This window comes from Lynx canadensis, chromosome B4, assembly GCF_007474595.2.
Source record: "Lynx canadensis isolate LIC74 chromosome B4, mLynCan4.pri.v2, whole genome shotgun sequence".
Classification (NCBI taxonomy): domain Eukaryota; kingdom Metazoa; phylum Chordata; class Mammalia; order Carnivora; family Felidae; genus Lynx; species Lynx canadensis.
Window position 1 is genome coordinate 130,515,185 of NC_044309.1, and position 16,367 is coordinate 130,531,551.

A 16,367-nucleotide genomic window follows, 5' to 3' on the forward strand; every position below is an offset into this window, starting at 1 on the left:
CCCCGTGGGACCCCAGCGGCAAAGCAGGCCGGGAGAACAAGTGTTTTGGTCTGGGGCGAGGGACCTCGCGGCTCTCCCCGAAAACTAGGTTTCTGTTAGCAGGAAGGATGCGAGCAGTGGGAGGAGATGGGAAAGGAGAGTGTCTGCCGTAGTGAGTTGAGCTCCAGCCCAACCGACTCCCGTGCCCTCCTGTGCCCCTGTTTCCTTCTCCGCAAAACCAAGCTACTAACACCTACACTGGGAGGCCCCGAGGGGGATTAAATGAGATAATATCGGCTAGGTGAGAACGCACGGTGGTGAGAGAATTTATTTCCTGGCGTTGCTGTTGGCATAAAGCAAGGGCTGTGCCCACTGGGGCAGGCTCGGGGGAAGAGGCACGTGGCAGAGACCACCCCCCCCCCCCCCGCGCGCCCTTGGCATCTAGGGAAGTTAGAGGCGCAGAGGAAATTCTTCGAGGAAAGAGGACCACACCAGGGTGTGCCAAAGGCTAAGACGAAAGAGAGGTCTTTGAGGAAATGAGAGTTCGGTCTGAGGCTGGAGGCGGGGTGTGGCCAGGCCTCGGGAGTCAAGGGAAGGGGTCCCAGATTTATCTGGAGGCCCCGGAAAAGCAGGGAGCGAATGAGGTTCGCTTCAGACTCTGGACGACTGGAGGGGGCGCCCCAGGGCTTCTAAACAACCAGCGTGTCCGATTATGGGGGGTGATGGGTCTGTGTTCGCCACATGCTAGCGAGAGCAGGCGTGGGGTTTTCAGGGGGGTGGTTTGTTTCCGTGGTGAAGTCACCTTAAAAACAGAAAGGCCTTGTCTGAGCGGAGGCTGAGAGGCGCCATGGGGTTTCCCCCGCTAAACCCAGTTCCTTTCAAGGGGGTGGGGGTTCCTGGGAGGCCGGTGAGGTGGAGGGCCCTGCCTCTCCCAACATCAGGACTTATGGGGGCAGCTGGGGGGGGGGGCGGGGGCGGTGAGCAGAGAATCGCAGAGAACAGAAACCCAAAGCATTTCGCGGGCTGGCAACCGGGGGGACTTCTGTGCCGTGGGGGACGGGGTCTTAGACCTCTCTTTTTTTATTCCTGCCTTGTAGCTTCCTTGCAGCTTCTCCAGAGTGTCAGCCCCCGAGGGCAGGAGCTCATGTGCAGCACTGGACCCCGCACCTGGAACAGAGGGAGAAGGCGCGCCTTAAACATGCATTGGATGCGTGCATGAAGCTTGGACAGAGGAGAGCAACCATCCACAGCGCAAAGGCTGGCACTTGTCAATTAGGAAACTCTAAGGTGGGAGCGCAGTCCCCTCTCTCTCTTAAACTCGCTCTTGCTTCGTGCCTCCAGGGACGGGCATTGCTTCCTTACCCCGTGGGGACCCTTTCGGTGACCCGCAATAAGGGTGGTTGGGGAGTTCTGGCTGCTCGACACCCATAATCCCGAACTCCAACAAGGGCTCAGTCCTCCTTGGGGAGATAACCCCTCCACCTTAAGTAGGTAAGGTTCTTATCGGCTTGGAACCACCCCTCGCTCCAGCATGGGGTGTGGTCCAGGCCTGGCCAATCAGAGTTCAGCACCCTCCCCCCACCAAATAAGATTGGTTGAATATGACCCGCAAGTAAGCTGGTCCAATCAGAGTAAACCTTAATTAGAACTTTGCCTGGGGCAGATACTTGTGCTTTTTTTTTTTTTTTTTTTTTTTTTTTTTGCCGAACTTGAACCCGGAAGAATGCTCTTGAGAGACACCTGCCAGAAAACGAACCAGACAGCAGGAGGCAGAGCAAAGAGGTACAGGAAAGCAAGCCCTGATGACATAATTTGAGCCCCCCCCCCCCTCCTTGATCAAGCTGCACCTGAAGACACGATCTTTCCAAATTTGAATCAGTACATTTATTTTCTGCTTAAGCAGGTTGAATTAGGTTTTCCATTTGCAATAGCAAAAGTCCTGGCTGGCAGCGTCCGAAAGTTTTAAGACTCCTACGGGCAAATGTAGCTCAGGGTCCTGTGAGCGGTGGAGAAAGCCTCGAGGGGTGGCAGGAGTCCGCGGGACCCAGGGTTTTGACGGGCGGTTGCAAGTACCCGCCGACATTCAGAGAATTTGGTTTATTTCATGTTGTCCCAAAGAAGAGCGCTCAGACCAGACGAGCAAACTTCTGAGACACTCACTTTGGCTCAGGAGAAGGAGAACTTTCAGACAAGCGAGCCCACCAATATTGGAGTAGTAGCCGGCCTCAGGAGGGAGCGAGAGACCCGTCCTTGAAGGCATACTGGCAACAATCTGGCCCGAAATTTCCAGAGGGGATTCAGGCGCCGGGGTGGGACTGGGGCAAAGGGGTAGACGCTGCCATTGTGTGGCAGCGGGCACGGACAGCACTAATGCAAAGGGGGCTCCCCTCTGGCCCCGGGGAGTGGGGGGGGGGGAGGGCAGGAGCAGCAGGGGTTGGGAACAGAGCCTGCGAATTCACACCCTTCCAGCCCCAGGGGGCCTCCGGCCCAGAGAAGCCCATCAACCAAGCTCTGCAGCCCTCTGCTAGGAGACACCAAGGGCGGGGAGGGGACAGCGTGGCCAGCCGGGGTGCCATTGGGCTTTATGGGAGGGCCCTGGAGGTCAGAACCATCTGGCTGGGAGGGCTGGGTGCAACCTGGAAGGCAGACACGCAGGGGGTGAGAATCTGATGGCAAGCAGAACCGCCGGCTCCCTCGCCGCTTTCCCAGCTCAAGGCTCACGGCCGCCTCCTGGCTTTGGCTCCAGGTTGGCCCTCCCACCAGTCCCCCGCCACCACCCCCCGCCCCCGCTTGCCCACCACACCAAGGCCTCTCCACCCTTCTAGTCCCACGTCTCCAGGCCGCCTCCAACCCACACTGGTCCCCCTTCTAACCCCACTGGAGTCTCAGCTCAGTCTGCCCTGCCTCCACCCTTACGCGCGGTGCTGGCTCCTCCCCGCTCTCCTGGGGGGTGGGGCCAACGCATCTTCCCATCCCGGTCCCCATCCCTGGCCCAGGGTCGGCAGGGTGGGAGCCTAGCGACACCCATGCCTTGGCTCTGGCACCTTCCTGCTGGGAACTGGGCTCCACTGAGCTGGACCGGCTCAGGCAAATAGGGAAACTGAGGCCACTGCGATGCTCGCCCTTCTGTCTTGGCCTAAACGCCATTCCCGGTGAAACGCAAGGCCGCTGAGCAGTGGCTAAACACCCCCCCACCACCACCACCACCACCCCGCCGCCCCCCAGCCGGAGCCTGCTGTGTGCAGGTGGAGGACGGGTCACGAAGCGGGGAAGGAGGCGCTCTTACCCTAAAGGATGCTGCAGGGGCGCTTCTGTGGCCGCGTGGGCTGGGGACACAGGACGGCCCGGATCGCCTCATCGAAGACGGTTTTCAGGCCTCGCTGGGTGAGGGCTGAGCACTCCAGGTATTTGACCGAGTCTAGGGTGGGGTGGCAAGAGGGCAGGCCCAGGTCAGGGGCCGGCCCTGGGCAGAAACCTCTCCCAAGCCACACAACTGTGCCAGGCTGTGGGGGCCACCTGGGCTGTGCCACTCAGAGGAGAGTAGCCACAACTCTGTGCCTCGGTTTCCCCGTGTCTGAAATGGGGAGCTTGGTTTCCAAAAGAGAGGCTGAGACCCACAAGAGCGGGTCTGTATCTTCCTTAGACACGTAAGCCCTTAGGGAAGGCAGGCAGGGATTTTGACACATTCCTAAAGGAAACAAGGGCTCCAGCAACAGTGACTGAATCTCTCCACGTCTCAGTTTCTCCGAAAAACTAGCCGCACACCTGCCTCCACGCTTCCCCCCGGGAGGCCTGAGGCGCTCACAGCCCGGTCACCAGGACCTTCCAAGTGCCATCTGACCATTCCTTAACATCGTCCCATTTGACAGATTCGGAAACTGAGGCTCGTAGGTGGGAAATCATTTGTCCAAAGTCACATGCTAGGTGTTTCTCGTCCACCTTGGGGCGGCTGGGGACTGTCAGTGAGGGGAACGGGAGTAGAGAGTTTTCCCTCCCTGTTGAGGGGACCAGCCTTCTCCCACCTGACCGCTCAGGGCAGGAGCCCGGGGCACAGACGGTCAGGCGGAGCCCTTACTCCCAGGGGCCGCGTTCATGCCCTTCTGGAAGGAACCTGCCTGAGTTCCCGCGTCTGCTACAACACAAATCGTTTCTCTGAAGTAAGGAACCACAAAACCCCTTCTTTGAGAGGGCTGGGGCTGACCTCAGGAACCAGAAGAAAGGCAGGGGCAGGAAGGGGAACTTTGTCCCCCTAGATTCTGCCCTTCTAGGAGGAAGGAAGCAGACCAAGGCTGATAGGTGCCCCTGCCAAGCACTGAGCTGGGGGCTTCCAAAAACCCTGTGAAGAAATACCGTGATTCCCCACTTCCCAGATGAGGAAACAGGCCCAGAGAGGGGAAGCCTGGGGCCCAGAGACACACGGCTGGGGAGAGGAGAGCCAGGACCTCAAGAGGGACTGCCCCTGGAAGGAGGAAGCCCACAGATGTCCTGGGGTTGGGAAGAAAGAAGGGGCAGTGACAAGGAAACCGAGGTTCAGAGAGTATGTCACTTGCACAAAGTCACATGCTGGCTGTGTCCCCTGCACTCGGGAGCATATTCCCAGCAGGGAGCGCACAGAGTGGTCCCAGGGCCTGGCTGGCAGAGGCCAGACTCCCTTGGTTCAGGTTCAGGTTCCGGAGCGTCATCATCTTATAGCCCTTTTGTGCCTAGAAGGGTGTCGCCGGGCATTGGCCACTGTCTCCCTGCGAGGGACCACAGCCAGCGTCGACGTCTTCCGCACCCACCAACTGCCTCCTCCCTGGCACCTGCCACCCCCTTGCTTCCTCTCGGCTCAGTGGCATCCAGAGCAACGGCCCTGAGTGGAGGTAGAGGGGGGTGGGGGGAGGGTGCTGGGCTCCCTTCAGCTCTGCCTCTGATCACCCTAGGACTCTGGCCAGTCCCCCTCTCTGTGCCTCAGTTTCCCATCTGTCTAGGACATGGTGACTCGGGATGCATATCGAGTGGAGGCAGGTGGGGTAGAGGAGCGCCGAAGGCGTGGGGGCAGGTCAGGGGGGCCGCAGATGCCCTTGATCTCCATGACTAATGGAGCCAGGTTGCCAGCTTTGGATCTGAGCTCTGCCCTAGCCTGGCTGGGTGGCCTTGAGCGGGTGACTTCTCCCCGAGCTTCACTCTCCTCTTCTGTAAAGTGGGGTCAACCAGAGAGCCTCCTTCATGGTCACCGGGGGAACAAGGAGGGGAAGTACATGGCCCAGCGCCCAGGAGGTGCTCAGTCTCCATCAGCCAGCCGCGATTATACCAGCCGGGACCTCAGCTGCCTCCCCAACTCGCCACCACAGCCTGGGGGCCGAGGCGGCCGCCGCCCTTCTCATCACACCAGCAGGTCCCCCTCTCCGGCCTCCCCTCTGGCCTAGGCTGGTCCGGGTCAAGTTCAAAGTCACTGCCCCTGCCCCTGCCCCACCCCCCACTGGGGATCAGCTCCAGGGGGGGAGAGGCTAGAGACCAAGGCAGGATCCGGAGCCATCCCCCTATAGAGGAGGAAGGACCTTTGGGGCGTGCGCAGGCCGGCCCATGTGGACGGAGAGACTGAGGCCCAGAGAGGGGGGGCCGCTCTCCCGAGGTCACGCACACAGTCAGCGTTGGAGCCAGGACCGGAATCCAGGCTTCTAGCCCCCTTCTCCTTGTCCCAAAGCACAGGCTTTAGAAGGGAAGGGCTCACAGGCAGGCTGGGCAGTCAGCCCCGGGCAGGAGGAGGTGGGGGACAGGCTGGTCAGAAAACAAGAGAGGGCAAGGGGGCAGGCCCGGTATTTGCGAGGAGCGCCAGCAGGCCTAGGAGCCAAAGACCCCAGGATGGGGCCCGGGACCCAGGCTTAAGAGGCAGCCACAGGCCCCCCGAGAACGATGGCCATGTCAGTGGACCAGTCACAGGAAGGGGGTGGGGGTGGGGGGGCAGCTGCGGTTTCTCTTCCTGTAGAGATGTGAGTCCCCGGAGCCCTCCCAGTTCCGGCGGAAGGAAGAGTGTGGGGCTGAGGCAGGGCCGGGGCGGGGGGTGGCGGGGAGGGGGGCCCCAGCCTCCTCAGGGACCAAACCTTGGGCCTTCAGGATCCTGTGTCGAGGCAGAGCTCCCCGGGCAGCTGGGTCACTGCTCGTAGTGGCCAAACTCGGCTGGGGACGCTTGGCTCTTGGGCAAGAGCCCCACCCCCCAGGCCGCAGGCAGGTCAGGCCTTGACCAGGGACAGCAGGCCCAGGTGCCAGGGGAGAGGCTGGACCCATCGGTTCTGGCCTCCCCGGTGCAGGCAGCCCCGAGGCCGCCGAGCCAGCAACGTGCTCTCTTGCATTCCACTCCCAGTTCTGTCACCTGCTGGCCCTGTGACCTTGAGAGGTGACTTTACTTCTCTGGGCCAGTAATCGGGAGGCAAAGAGGAGTTGGCCTGAGGAGGGGGCCTGGGGAAAGGGAAGTGAGAAGGAGGCAGAAGGGAAATCACCCCTTCAGACCTGAGGCAAAGCACCTCCTCCGGGAAGCCTTCCTGGAAAACTCAAGCTCGACTTGGCTGCTCGTCCCCAGACAGCCAGCCCCCCCGGCACAGCCTGGCCCGGGAGCCCCTTTAATCCCGCGTGAGGCTGAGGCGGGCTCCCCCCCGCAGCTGGCTCCCCTCTCTGAGCCCGAGCCCCGAGCCCCGTACCGATCTCCTTGGCCAGTGCCAGGCCCTGCGGGTAGGTAATAGGCGCCAGCTTCTTCTCCTTCAGCCTCTCGATGGTGTCCTTGTCGTCCCGCAGATCCAGCTTGGTGCCCACCAGGATGATGGGCGTGCTGGGGCAGTGGTGCCGCACCTCAGGGAACCACTGGGCGGGCGGGCGGGGGGGGGGGTGAGAGGCGGTGCGGGCAGGAGGGGGCACGGGAACGGGGAGAGGAGGGGCACCGAATGTGAGGAGAGAAGAGAGGCGGCGAGGCGGGGAGGAGGGGGTGGGGGGAGGAGAGGGGACGAGGTTACAGAGGGTGGGGAGTAAAGCTAACCACCCCAGCCCCCTCGGAGCCCCCTCTGAGTCTCACCCCCGGAGACTCACAGCCCCGGTTGGCACTGGGGACCCTCTGCTGCCCCTGCCCTAAAGTCATCAACAACCCCGCCCCCCCAGGGTCACCCGCCCCAAGCCCCCAAGGCCCCACTCTGTCCTGCTCACCTTGGCACGGACATTCTCGTAGGAGGCAGGGCTCACAAGGGAGAAGCAGATGAGAAAGACGTCCTGGGGACAGAGCAGGCAACGGTCACCCGTGAGAGGCCTGGAGGCATCACCTGGGCCCTTCCCACACCTGGGCAGCCACCGAGCTGTCTGTTGATCCAGGCTTTTCTAAGGGACTAATCCTCACACGACAGGCTGCCCCATTCTATAGGTGGGGAGAGTGAGGCTCACGGAAGCCCGGGGTTTGTCACCTGGGATTCCAGAACCCGTACTCCTCACCGGGCACTCACTACCTACCCTCTGGTCACCAGCCCTTTCCCGGCCAGCCTGGAGGGAGAGGCTGTAGGCTCGCCCCCATCTCTCCTCCCCTCCCCAGCACCCCTGGGACTCAGAGTCCTGGGCTCCCTATTTGGGCCCCGTCCGGGGTCTTCCTGCCCCACCCTTGGGCAGCCCCGGGGGGTGCCAGAGCCCATGAGGCAGGGGGGCCGGGGAGATGCGCACAGTGAGAGCAGGGTAGCTGAAGGCAGGCGGGGAGGGGAGGAGGCCCCGCTCTGGCCAGAAGGGTCATTACTGACAGGGGCAGGGTTGCCCGGTCCTGGCCCCAGGGCATCATCGCCCCCAGAGGGAGCGGGACGAGCTCAGGCCGGGGACAGGAGGACAGGGAAGCACACCGTCTGTGGGTAGGAGAGCGGCCGGAGGCGGTCATAGTCCTCCTGCCCCGCGGTGTCCCACAGCCCCAGGTTCACGGGCTTGCTGTCCACCATCACATTGGCTGAATAGTTGTCGAACCTGCGGGGAGCAGGCAAGACAGGAGGGTCAGTCTCCACGCCCCGGACCCCGGGCCCTCCTTCCGGCCTCCCGTTGCTTGGTGCGGAGGCCCAGGGAGGGGCGGCCACCGTCAGACTCGCACGGCCCTGTGCCGTCGGCTTTCCCTCTGGGTTTTGCTGTTTTTTTCCCCATTACTGATTCATTACCTTAAAAAAAGTGTTAACTGCAGGTAAACCTCCAGAGAAAGACATGGTCTGTCCGTCCCTTTTCTGCCCTTGGCCTATCTTTTGAAGAAGTGACTTGGGGGGGGGGGGCGTCGCAGAGCATCCCCCCTAAGGCTCGACCCGCATCAAATTTACCCACTTCCTGTACTGCACTGATGTGGGTCACCCTGTCGCGGGTGGGGTCCTCCCCTGAAACAAACCCTGAGCGGAGGAGGTGGCAGCCTCGGGAGGGGAGCGAGGAAGAGGCAAAGAAGGGACACCAGCTGTTCCGGGGGGCGCTATTGAGGGGTCCCAGCAGAGGCAGCTGGGAGACAGGGCGCCCCCTGACCCCTGAGGGGCAGGAAGCGAGGTATTTGTCCAGCGTCCTTATCTTGCATTGGCAGAAGGACCTCCAGGGGCGCTAAATTCCTGGTCTTCCAGGCTGGTGGCAGGGGGCTTGGAGTGGGGGGGGGGAGGTGACACTTTCGAGAAATGCCACCAGCACATACAGGAAAGACATGTGCCAAAGGGTTGGGTGTGGCGGGGGGGGGGGTTGTTGCTAGGGGGATGCCAATAGCGACAGCTAAAATCTCCCACCAGCACCAGGGAGGCCTCCAGGGCCATCACACAAGCTTCCAGACTTTTCTTTCTTCTTCTTCTTCTTTTTTTTTTAATCCAACCCAACACTATTTCTCACTACACATACCCCTGAAAGGAAAGTGCTGGTTTTTCAGCCTATAGAAAAGAAAACTGGGATCAGAGAGGTACAGCCATCTGCCCAAGGCCCCACAGCCAGTGAGGGACCGAACTAAGTTAGAAGCCAGTTGCGTGGGGTCCCAGCGCTCACGTCTGACGCTCACTGCCCTGTGCCCCAGCTGGGTTACCACAGATGCCCTCACCTCCCGCCCACGAGGGCTAGGGATCATCACCTTGTCCCTCCCCACGAAAGCCACCCGCTCCTTGTCCCCTGGCCTGGCCCACTGAGACCTCAGGATCCTCCTCCTTCTCTCCTCATACACCAGCCCAGCTCTTTCCCGGGCAAGGCTCATGCTGCCCGCCTCCCTGAGCTTGATCATGGCCGTGCCTCCCACCCAGACGCCACCTCCCGTTCAAGAGTCAAATTCCTGCCCAGGCAGTTCCTCCACTGCGGTGGGGAGGGGGAGGGGGCCACCCCCTTCCCCCAGCCTCCACCTGGAAAGAGTTCACTGTGCCCTCCCCTAGGCAACTGCTTTATCTTGACCTTGAAGAGGCAATCCGTGTGTCTCTATCTTGCTGGGGGTCAGGGCTCCACAGGGCCCTGGCTGCTTCCCAGGCCTGGCACCCAATACATGCAGGTAGATGGGAACTAAAGCCGACTGAACTGAAGCCCTTGGAATGCCACCTCCTCCAGGAAGCCGCCCCAGAATGCTGCTTGGTGACCGGCTGCAGAAGCCCCAGTGCTTCAGGGTGCCTCCCGAAACAACTGTTCTGAAAAATACCCACGCACACACCCCCAAAAGTGGGCAGCCTGCTATTTTTAGCACCCCGTACTTATTCATCCATGGAGTGTTCCGGTCACTTCTCGGTTCCTCAGAGAGCCCCGCTCCCTACTGCCTAGAAGCTGCCACAAACACTTCTCTGACTCTCCACTCTGCTTCCTCCCTCGCTCCGCCTCCCCAGTGCCCAGCTGACTCTTACTCAGCCGCCTCTAGCCCCGTGTCAAGGTCATCTCCCCTCTAGCCCCATGTCAAGGTCACCTCCCGCAGGAAGCCTTTCCTGCCTCCCAGCCCGCCCATCCAGGCCCCAACCCAGCAATCTTTGCCCAAACAACAGACACCACGCCTGGCTTGTTCCTCACTGCACCCTGAGGCCCCTGAGGCATTTGTCACATAGTAGGGGCTCTGTGTACCAACTCTAGCTACCAGCCATGCCCTGTGGGATTTCAGGAAGAAGGCGCCGTCCAGGGAGACACCGGGGGCATCACGGGAAAAGACGCGCCTCTGGCGTCTTCGGCTTCGGTCGGAAACATTCCTTTGGGACACACTGAGGAAGGAGGGACACTCTCCTCTCTAATGTCCAGCCTGAAATTCTGGAGCCAGAAAGCCTCCCAAGATTCCTTGCACCATCCACACACACACACACACACACACACACACACACACGTCCCTCCCCAGAGGCCCAGCTGCCAGAGCCAGAGGGATTATTGCAAGGATGCACCAGCGGTCTACACCTCCCGGGGGGGGCCCCCTTCCTTGAGATCCACAGGCAGCCAGCACCAGAGGAACCGCTCTGGCCAGCCCTCACCCCCTTACCCAGATGAGGAAACTGAGGCCCACAGACAGGAAGGCACTTGCCCAAGATCTCACAGTCAGTCGGTGGCAGAGCCAGGACTAGATTTAGAAAATCCCCACCTGGGAAACATTGAAGCCACTTCAGAGCTTGAGGCTCGGAGGTTTGAGCCCGGGCCTGGGGCATCCCTGAGCTGGGGGGAAGGCAGGGAACTCACGTCTGCTGAGCCCCCAGAGCCGTCAACGACTGTTCCAGGCCCTTGGTACTTGGGCCACTTCAGTGGGCCCAGGAAGCAGCTGCTACCATTGTCCCCATTTCACACACGAGGGACACACACTCAGGGAGGCTCGGAGGGACCTGCCCCAGGTTACACAGCTGGAGTCTTTTTACCCAGGGCCTGTGTGGCCTCTTTGTGCACTCCTGGGGCTTTAGTCCCAGCCCTACACCTGCAACGGAGTGGAGGAGGGGATTGGGGGCAGGAGGAAGGGGGCTCAGCCCCCAGCATCACCTGACCCCCACCCAAGCCCACCTTCATAAAGGAACGCAGAGACCAGGGGGCATGCGTGGCTGGTGATGTGGGGACCAGGGAGGATCGACCAGGTCAGGCAGGGTGTGGACCACCGTTAGGACTCGGGTCTTGGTCCTGAGGACAATGGGGCACCGCTGAGGGGCTTCACCAGGCGGCGGGGGGGGGGGGGTGGACGTGATCATCTTGGCTAAGAGGAGCCACGGGGTGGAGAAGTCTGGAGAAGGGTAGCTGGGGCCAGCGAGGGAACCACACCCTCGGCGGCAGGAGGGTGGGCGGGGGGCAGCGAGAGCCCAGAAGGGGCTAGATGCCATGCTGTGCACAGAATTCCACACTTGGCTTGCCAGGAGGTGAAATGAAAACGAAAACCGAGTCCTGGCCAAGCTGACCGAAATTAACCGGGTGTTCTTTTCTCCCACCAGCTGAGCCGCCCAGCGGTGGCTGAGTTCTGGCATCTTCTCGAAGCAGCCAGAGCGCCCAGTCACTACAGAGCGCCAGCGACGTGCTCATGAGTTTCAGTCTCCCCATCTGTTGGACCCTGAGCCGTCAACCCCCCACGCCTGGCAATGACTGTGCTCAGCTCACCTGCTCATCTGACCATGTGCTGGCCGCACACGTATCCCAGCCTCAGCAAACCCGACTGTCCCCAGAGGAGGGGGATCCCCCCCAGGAAAACAGGGATCTCCTGTTTTCCCTAACCCCACTCTCTCCGGCTGCCCCCGCCCTCCAACGTCAAGGGCTTGGCGTGACTCATCTCCCCCTCCCCATCACAGAGGAAGAGGCGTGTAGTAGGAGCCTCTCGGAGGGCTTGTCCAGAGCTGAGCGACTCTTGTCCCGGATGACAAAGGAGCGTGGCATGCAGGACTGGCCACATACTTTGCAGCGTCCGATGCAAAATGAAAACGCAAGACCCCTTGTTCAAAAGTTAAGAATTTCAAGATGGCCCTAGGGTCTGACCCAAACTCCCCAGAGTCCTGGGAAGGTAGACGTTGCCTGGTTCGTTCTTATCTGTCGGTCTGCAAGGGGCGTCCGGTGTCCCGAGCCCACCAAGAGCCACCAGGAGCCCGGGTTCTCCAAGGCGTTGGCAACCACTGGCCCTAGCCTGGCCTCTGCTGGTCCCACCGTCTTGCAGCAGAGAGCACGCCTTTCGTCTCCCTGCCCAGGAGAGGCGCCCCGGCGGTGAGCCTGGGATTTCCCAGCCCAGCTCTGACCTTATAAAAAAGGGAAACGGAGGCTCAGAGAGGAGAAATGATTGGTCCAAGGTCCTTCAGCAAACGGGCCCCCCCCAGCTGGGACAGGCGGAGAGGCAGGAAGGCAGGCCGGGCCAGGGCACCGCCGGTGACAACGGCCTTTCGCGGGAGCTGCGCCCTCTCAGGCTTAGAGCCAGTCCTGCCTCCGCATTAGGAGATGCCTGATAAATACTTGGTGATCCATGGCAAACGGACGGATACGGCAGGTGCAGAGAGGGTTGGACACTGGCACCAGGCCATCTGGGGACTCGGAAGCCAAGCTGGTGCTGAAGCCCGTTTTCCAGGGTCCCTACCCAGGCTTCTCTGCCCTGGCCCGGCCGGCTGCTCGGCGTCCTGGGGGGCAGGCCCCTTGGGCGCCGTGAGGCTCGCAGCTTCCCCCGTGGGTGGCCTGGGTATAACGGCCACCCCTGCTGAGGACCGAGGGAGGGCACACATGTGTGACATTTCATGCAGGACACGGTAGGCCCGTGTTCTGATGGATCCTCCGAGGGCCTCTCCATGGAGTTCAATTCAGGCCAACACGGAACACGTCTATCAGGTATAAGACGATGTGCATGAGATAACGGGGTGACCGTAGAGTACAAGGCTCCCTGCCCTCCAGAGACACAGTCACAGGAAGGATCAGATACAGTCACTCGAGGGAGTGAGAGGTCCCTTCAGGCTGGATGAGAAAGATTCCTGGAAGTGGGGGGTGGGGGGCACCGGAGCTGGCCTGAGGGTCTTAGAAGCCTTGGAAGGAAAGGCACTCCGGGCAGAAGGAACGGCTTGAGCAAAGGCCCTGAGGCCAGAATGCCCAGGGAGCGTTTGGTGGGCACAAGCAGGCAGAACACGAAGCAAAGTGCTGGGCCGCGATGCCGGAAGGCGAGGTGGGGAGAAGGCCCCGCAGAGCCTTGAATGCAGTGCTAAGGGTTGGGGAGTTGTCCTGCGAGGGGGGGACCCGCTGAGGGCTGGTGGGGGCGGGGCAGGCGCTTTCCCACTTACCCTCCCCTCCCGAGGCTGCCACCCACGAACTCCTACACACCCGCCTCCACGTCCCACAACAGGGCAGGGCTCCCCACTGGCCTCCAGAGGGCACTGCCCTCCCCCCTAACAGCGTGCGTGCGTGCGTGCGTGCGTGCGTCTGCTGTCTGCTCCCCCGTGTCAAGGCCCCCGACTGCCCCCTCCTCCAACCACCCCGTCCCAGCCCCTCTTCTGGGACCCAGCCCCACATCCCACCTCCTGCCGAGGCCCGGCTGGACAGAGGCCTGCTCCCCGGTCTCTCCCACCCCGGGGGCCCCGGCCCCCGCCCTCAATGCCCATCTCGACGCCGATCGCTGCTTCCTGGCTGGATCGTGAGGCACCTCTGCCAGGCAGAGACCCCCAGGTGCCCACACGGGCCGCCACACAGGAAGTGCCTGAAAAGGGGGTGGGCTCCAGGATGCCTCTCTCCCCAGCCTCCCAGCGCCCCGGCCCTCCCCGCCGCGGGGACTCACACGGTGGGGATGTACTCTCCAGGGAAGGCGTTGGTGGTATAGCTGATAAGAAGGCAGGTCTTGCCCACGGCTCTGAAAGGCAGAAAGTTCGAGAGGACGGCGGTCACGGGCCCTGCCCGAGACACGGAGGTTTCTGAGCACCTGCGCCGTCCCCTGGCCCAGCCCTCCGGGGGGGGGCGGGGAAGACCCGGGCCCACGTCTCTGGGCCTCAGTCTCCCCGTCTAGAAAACGGCGATGCGTCCATCCTCCCAGGAGTGTGCTGAGTAGTAAGTTAGGATGAAGCTTGTAAAAGAGGCCAGCACCATGTGTGACACAGCGTAGCAGCTTGTCCGTGTTAGGGAAAGCCTGCCCTCCCAACCTCACCGGAGAGGGTAACAGTTAAGAACACAGACTTTGGGGGTCAGAGAGGCCTGGCCTCAAACCCCACGAGGTCTGGGCCAAATTGCTTAACTTCTCTGAGCTTCAGCTTCCCCACCTGTAAAATGGGCCTAATGTGAGGTGGGTGGGAAGATTGGAGAGAGGGGAGAAACCGGCGCCTGACCCACAGTGAGCGCTGAAGAGTGATGGCCACGATTCGGGCCCTCTTCCCTGGGTCTGCGAGTCGGCTGGGCCGGGAGGGGGTACAGGTAGCGCCATGGAAAGCCCGGGGCCAAGGGGGCGGCCCCCGGGCCCTCGTTTCGTCACTTCCTGTTCTGAGAAGGCTGGCCGCCTTCTCCTCCCCCACCGCCGCCCTCCCCAGGGCCTGCCACCAAGGTAACTTTGAATGACTGGAACGTTGCCCTTGGCTTCTGCCCTCCCCGCCTCAGATTAGGTACAAAGCAGAAGTGAGCAGGGCTGGGCAGAGAGGCGGGTAGATAAGGCCGGCCAGCGCATCCGAATCAGCCGAGGGCCGTCTGATAAACCGACCTGCTCCCAGCAGACCCATCGGAGCCAAAGTCGGTCCCGTCGTGTCAGGGCCACTGCGACCCAGGGCAGGAAAGAGCTGAGCCTCCCAAAGCCTCAGGCTGCCCCTCTGCAGAATGGGAGGGTGGGAACGGAGGGCTGCCCAGCCGGAAACGCTGGGGTAGGCTGGACTGCACCCAGGATGCCCCTGTGGGCCGGACCCTGAGACGCTGTTACGGCTGGCATCAGAGATCGGCATCTCGGACCAGTCGTTGTACAGATGAGGAGACTGAGGCCCACGGCTGAGAAGGCCCCTCGGCCCAGCCTACCTGGCACGGGCCCTCCCAATCACCCTCCCACCCCTCCTGCCCTCTCCCTTCCCTTCGTGTTCCCCTCCCCCTTCTGCTCTTTGCCCACATCCCCCATGCACCGTCCTCCCCAACCAGGCAGGCTGAGGGGGAGGGGAGAGTCAGGGAGGGAGGAGGGGAAGGAGGGTAATATTTATTGAGCACCCTGAGCACAGGACAGCCCCTCGAAGTATGTCAGGTGACCCCCCCACATCAACCCCAGGGGCGTGGCCTCTGCGCAGATGGGCAAGCTGAGGTTCAGAGAGGCTCTGCAGCTTGCCTGAGGACACACAGCAGAGCAAGCCAGTGACCAGAGCCCAGGTCAGCCTGCGGACGAAAGGCCAGGTTCTTGGTTCTCCACCCCCGCCCCATCTGCCTCCACAGAGTGGAAGACAGGTCCCATTAGAGACCTGTCCCAGCTCTCAGGGTGTAGGTGAGGGGCCCCGGGCACATCTACCCCCAGCCCCGCACCCTCCACCACCTCCCCCCAGGCAGCTTCCGGAGGGAAGTGGGCAAAGAGAGTGGAGCTGTCCTCTGCCCACCTGGGGGGGGAGGTGGGGGGCTTTCTCTGGGCCCCGGGGACAAGAAGGGAGCAGCCCCTCCCAGCTGCTTCCCAGGGACTCCTACATCGGCAGGGCGGGAGGGTCTCCGGGGTAACCCAGTCGGGCGGCTCCGGCCAGGTGAGACGTTCAGCCAGGTACTTACCCATCTCCCACCACCACGCACTTGATGGCCTGCATCGCGTCCGGGGCCTGGGAGGCGGCGCTGGTGACAGCTCGGGGCACGGAGCGTTTCTGCGGGCTCCAAGGGTTTGGAGAGCCTGGCGAGGTCCCCCCCTGACGGAAGAGCAGCTCAGTAGGACGGGAGGCAGAAGGAAGCGGAAGGGGAACTTACCCAAGCTGCTGCCCCAACAGCCGATTGCAGAGGGCGGAGCATGCGGTCTGGCAGATCAGCCCGGGGCCCCTCAGGTGCCGGCTGGGGCACCGACAAGAGACCCGGGTACCCTCTGGGCTGGGGCCTGACTTGTTGCGCACGGCGCCGGGCTGGAGCAGTTCTCCAAAGGCTTAGGGCTTCCTGAGGAGCTCAGTCCACCTCGGGTCTAAGTGGTAAACACTCAATGAGCTGAAAGTGTGTGCCCTGCACGGTATTCAGGTGCCGGTGAGTCCAGGGTGCGAAAGGTATAGCCCATCCCTGGGGAAGATAAGACCTCGCACGTGTGTCTATAAAACAAGGCAGGAAGCGATGGGGCCAAGAGGGATCTCCAGGGAGGGGACCTCGGGGCTACACGAAGGGAGAACCGGGGCCGGGGAGGTGACATGTGAGCCAGCACTTGAAAGGCGGTGCCGGAGAGAGGACACCCCAGGCCGGGGGATTGCATGAGCGATACACAAGGCTCCCCCAAGCACGGGGATCCCAGAGGGCGGAAGGAGGGGAGGGGCGCGGGGGGTGGGCAGGAAGGGAGGCGGGGGGCCGCTGATGGAGAAGGAGAAATAAAAAGG

The 16,367-nt window shown here is 62.1% G+C and overlaps 1 protein-coding gene across 3 annotated transcripts; it reads right to left on the minus strand.

Annotated features, from left to right (window-relative positions):
* Positions 1-277: 277 nt before the first annotated feature.
* RAC2 (Rac family small GTPase 2) lies at positions 278-15,744 on the minus strand. 3 transcript variants are annotated; one of them, XM_030320553.2, is made up of 7 exons: positions 15,574-15,743; positions 13,640-13,711; positions 7,824-7,941; positions 7,153-7,215; positions 6,657-6,816; positions 3,266-3,397; positions 278-1,146 (listed from the first exon to the last, which is right to left on the minus strand). In XM_030320553.2, the coding sequence occupies exons 1-6, from the start codon at positions 15,606-15,608 to the stop codon at positions 3,267-3,269; spliced, it is 579 nt and encodes a 192-aa protein (XP_030176413.1). In that variant the 5' UTR covers positions 15,609-15,743; the 3' UTR covers positions 278-1,146; position 3,266. The 3 variants fall into 3 exon arrangements, with proteins under 3 accessions (XP_030176413.1, XP_030176412.1, XP_030176411.1); XM_030320551.2 differs by lacking the exon at positions 278-1,146 and adding an exon at positions 1,841-2,615 and having other exon boundaries at positions 15,574-15,744; XM_030320552.1 differs by lacking the exons at positions 13,640-13,711; positions 15,574-15,743 and adding an exon at positions 9,654-9,735.
* Positions 15,745-16,367: the final 623 nt, after the last annotated feature.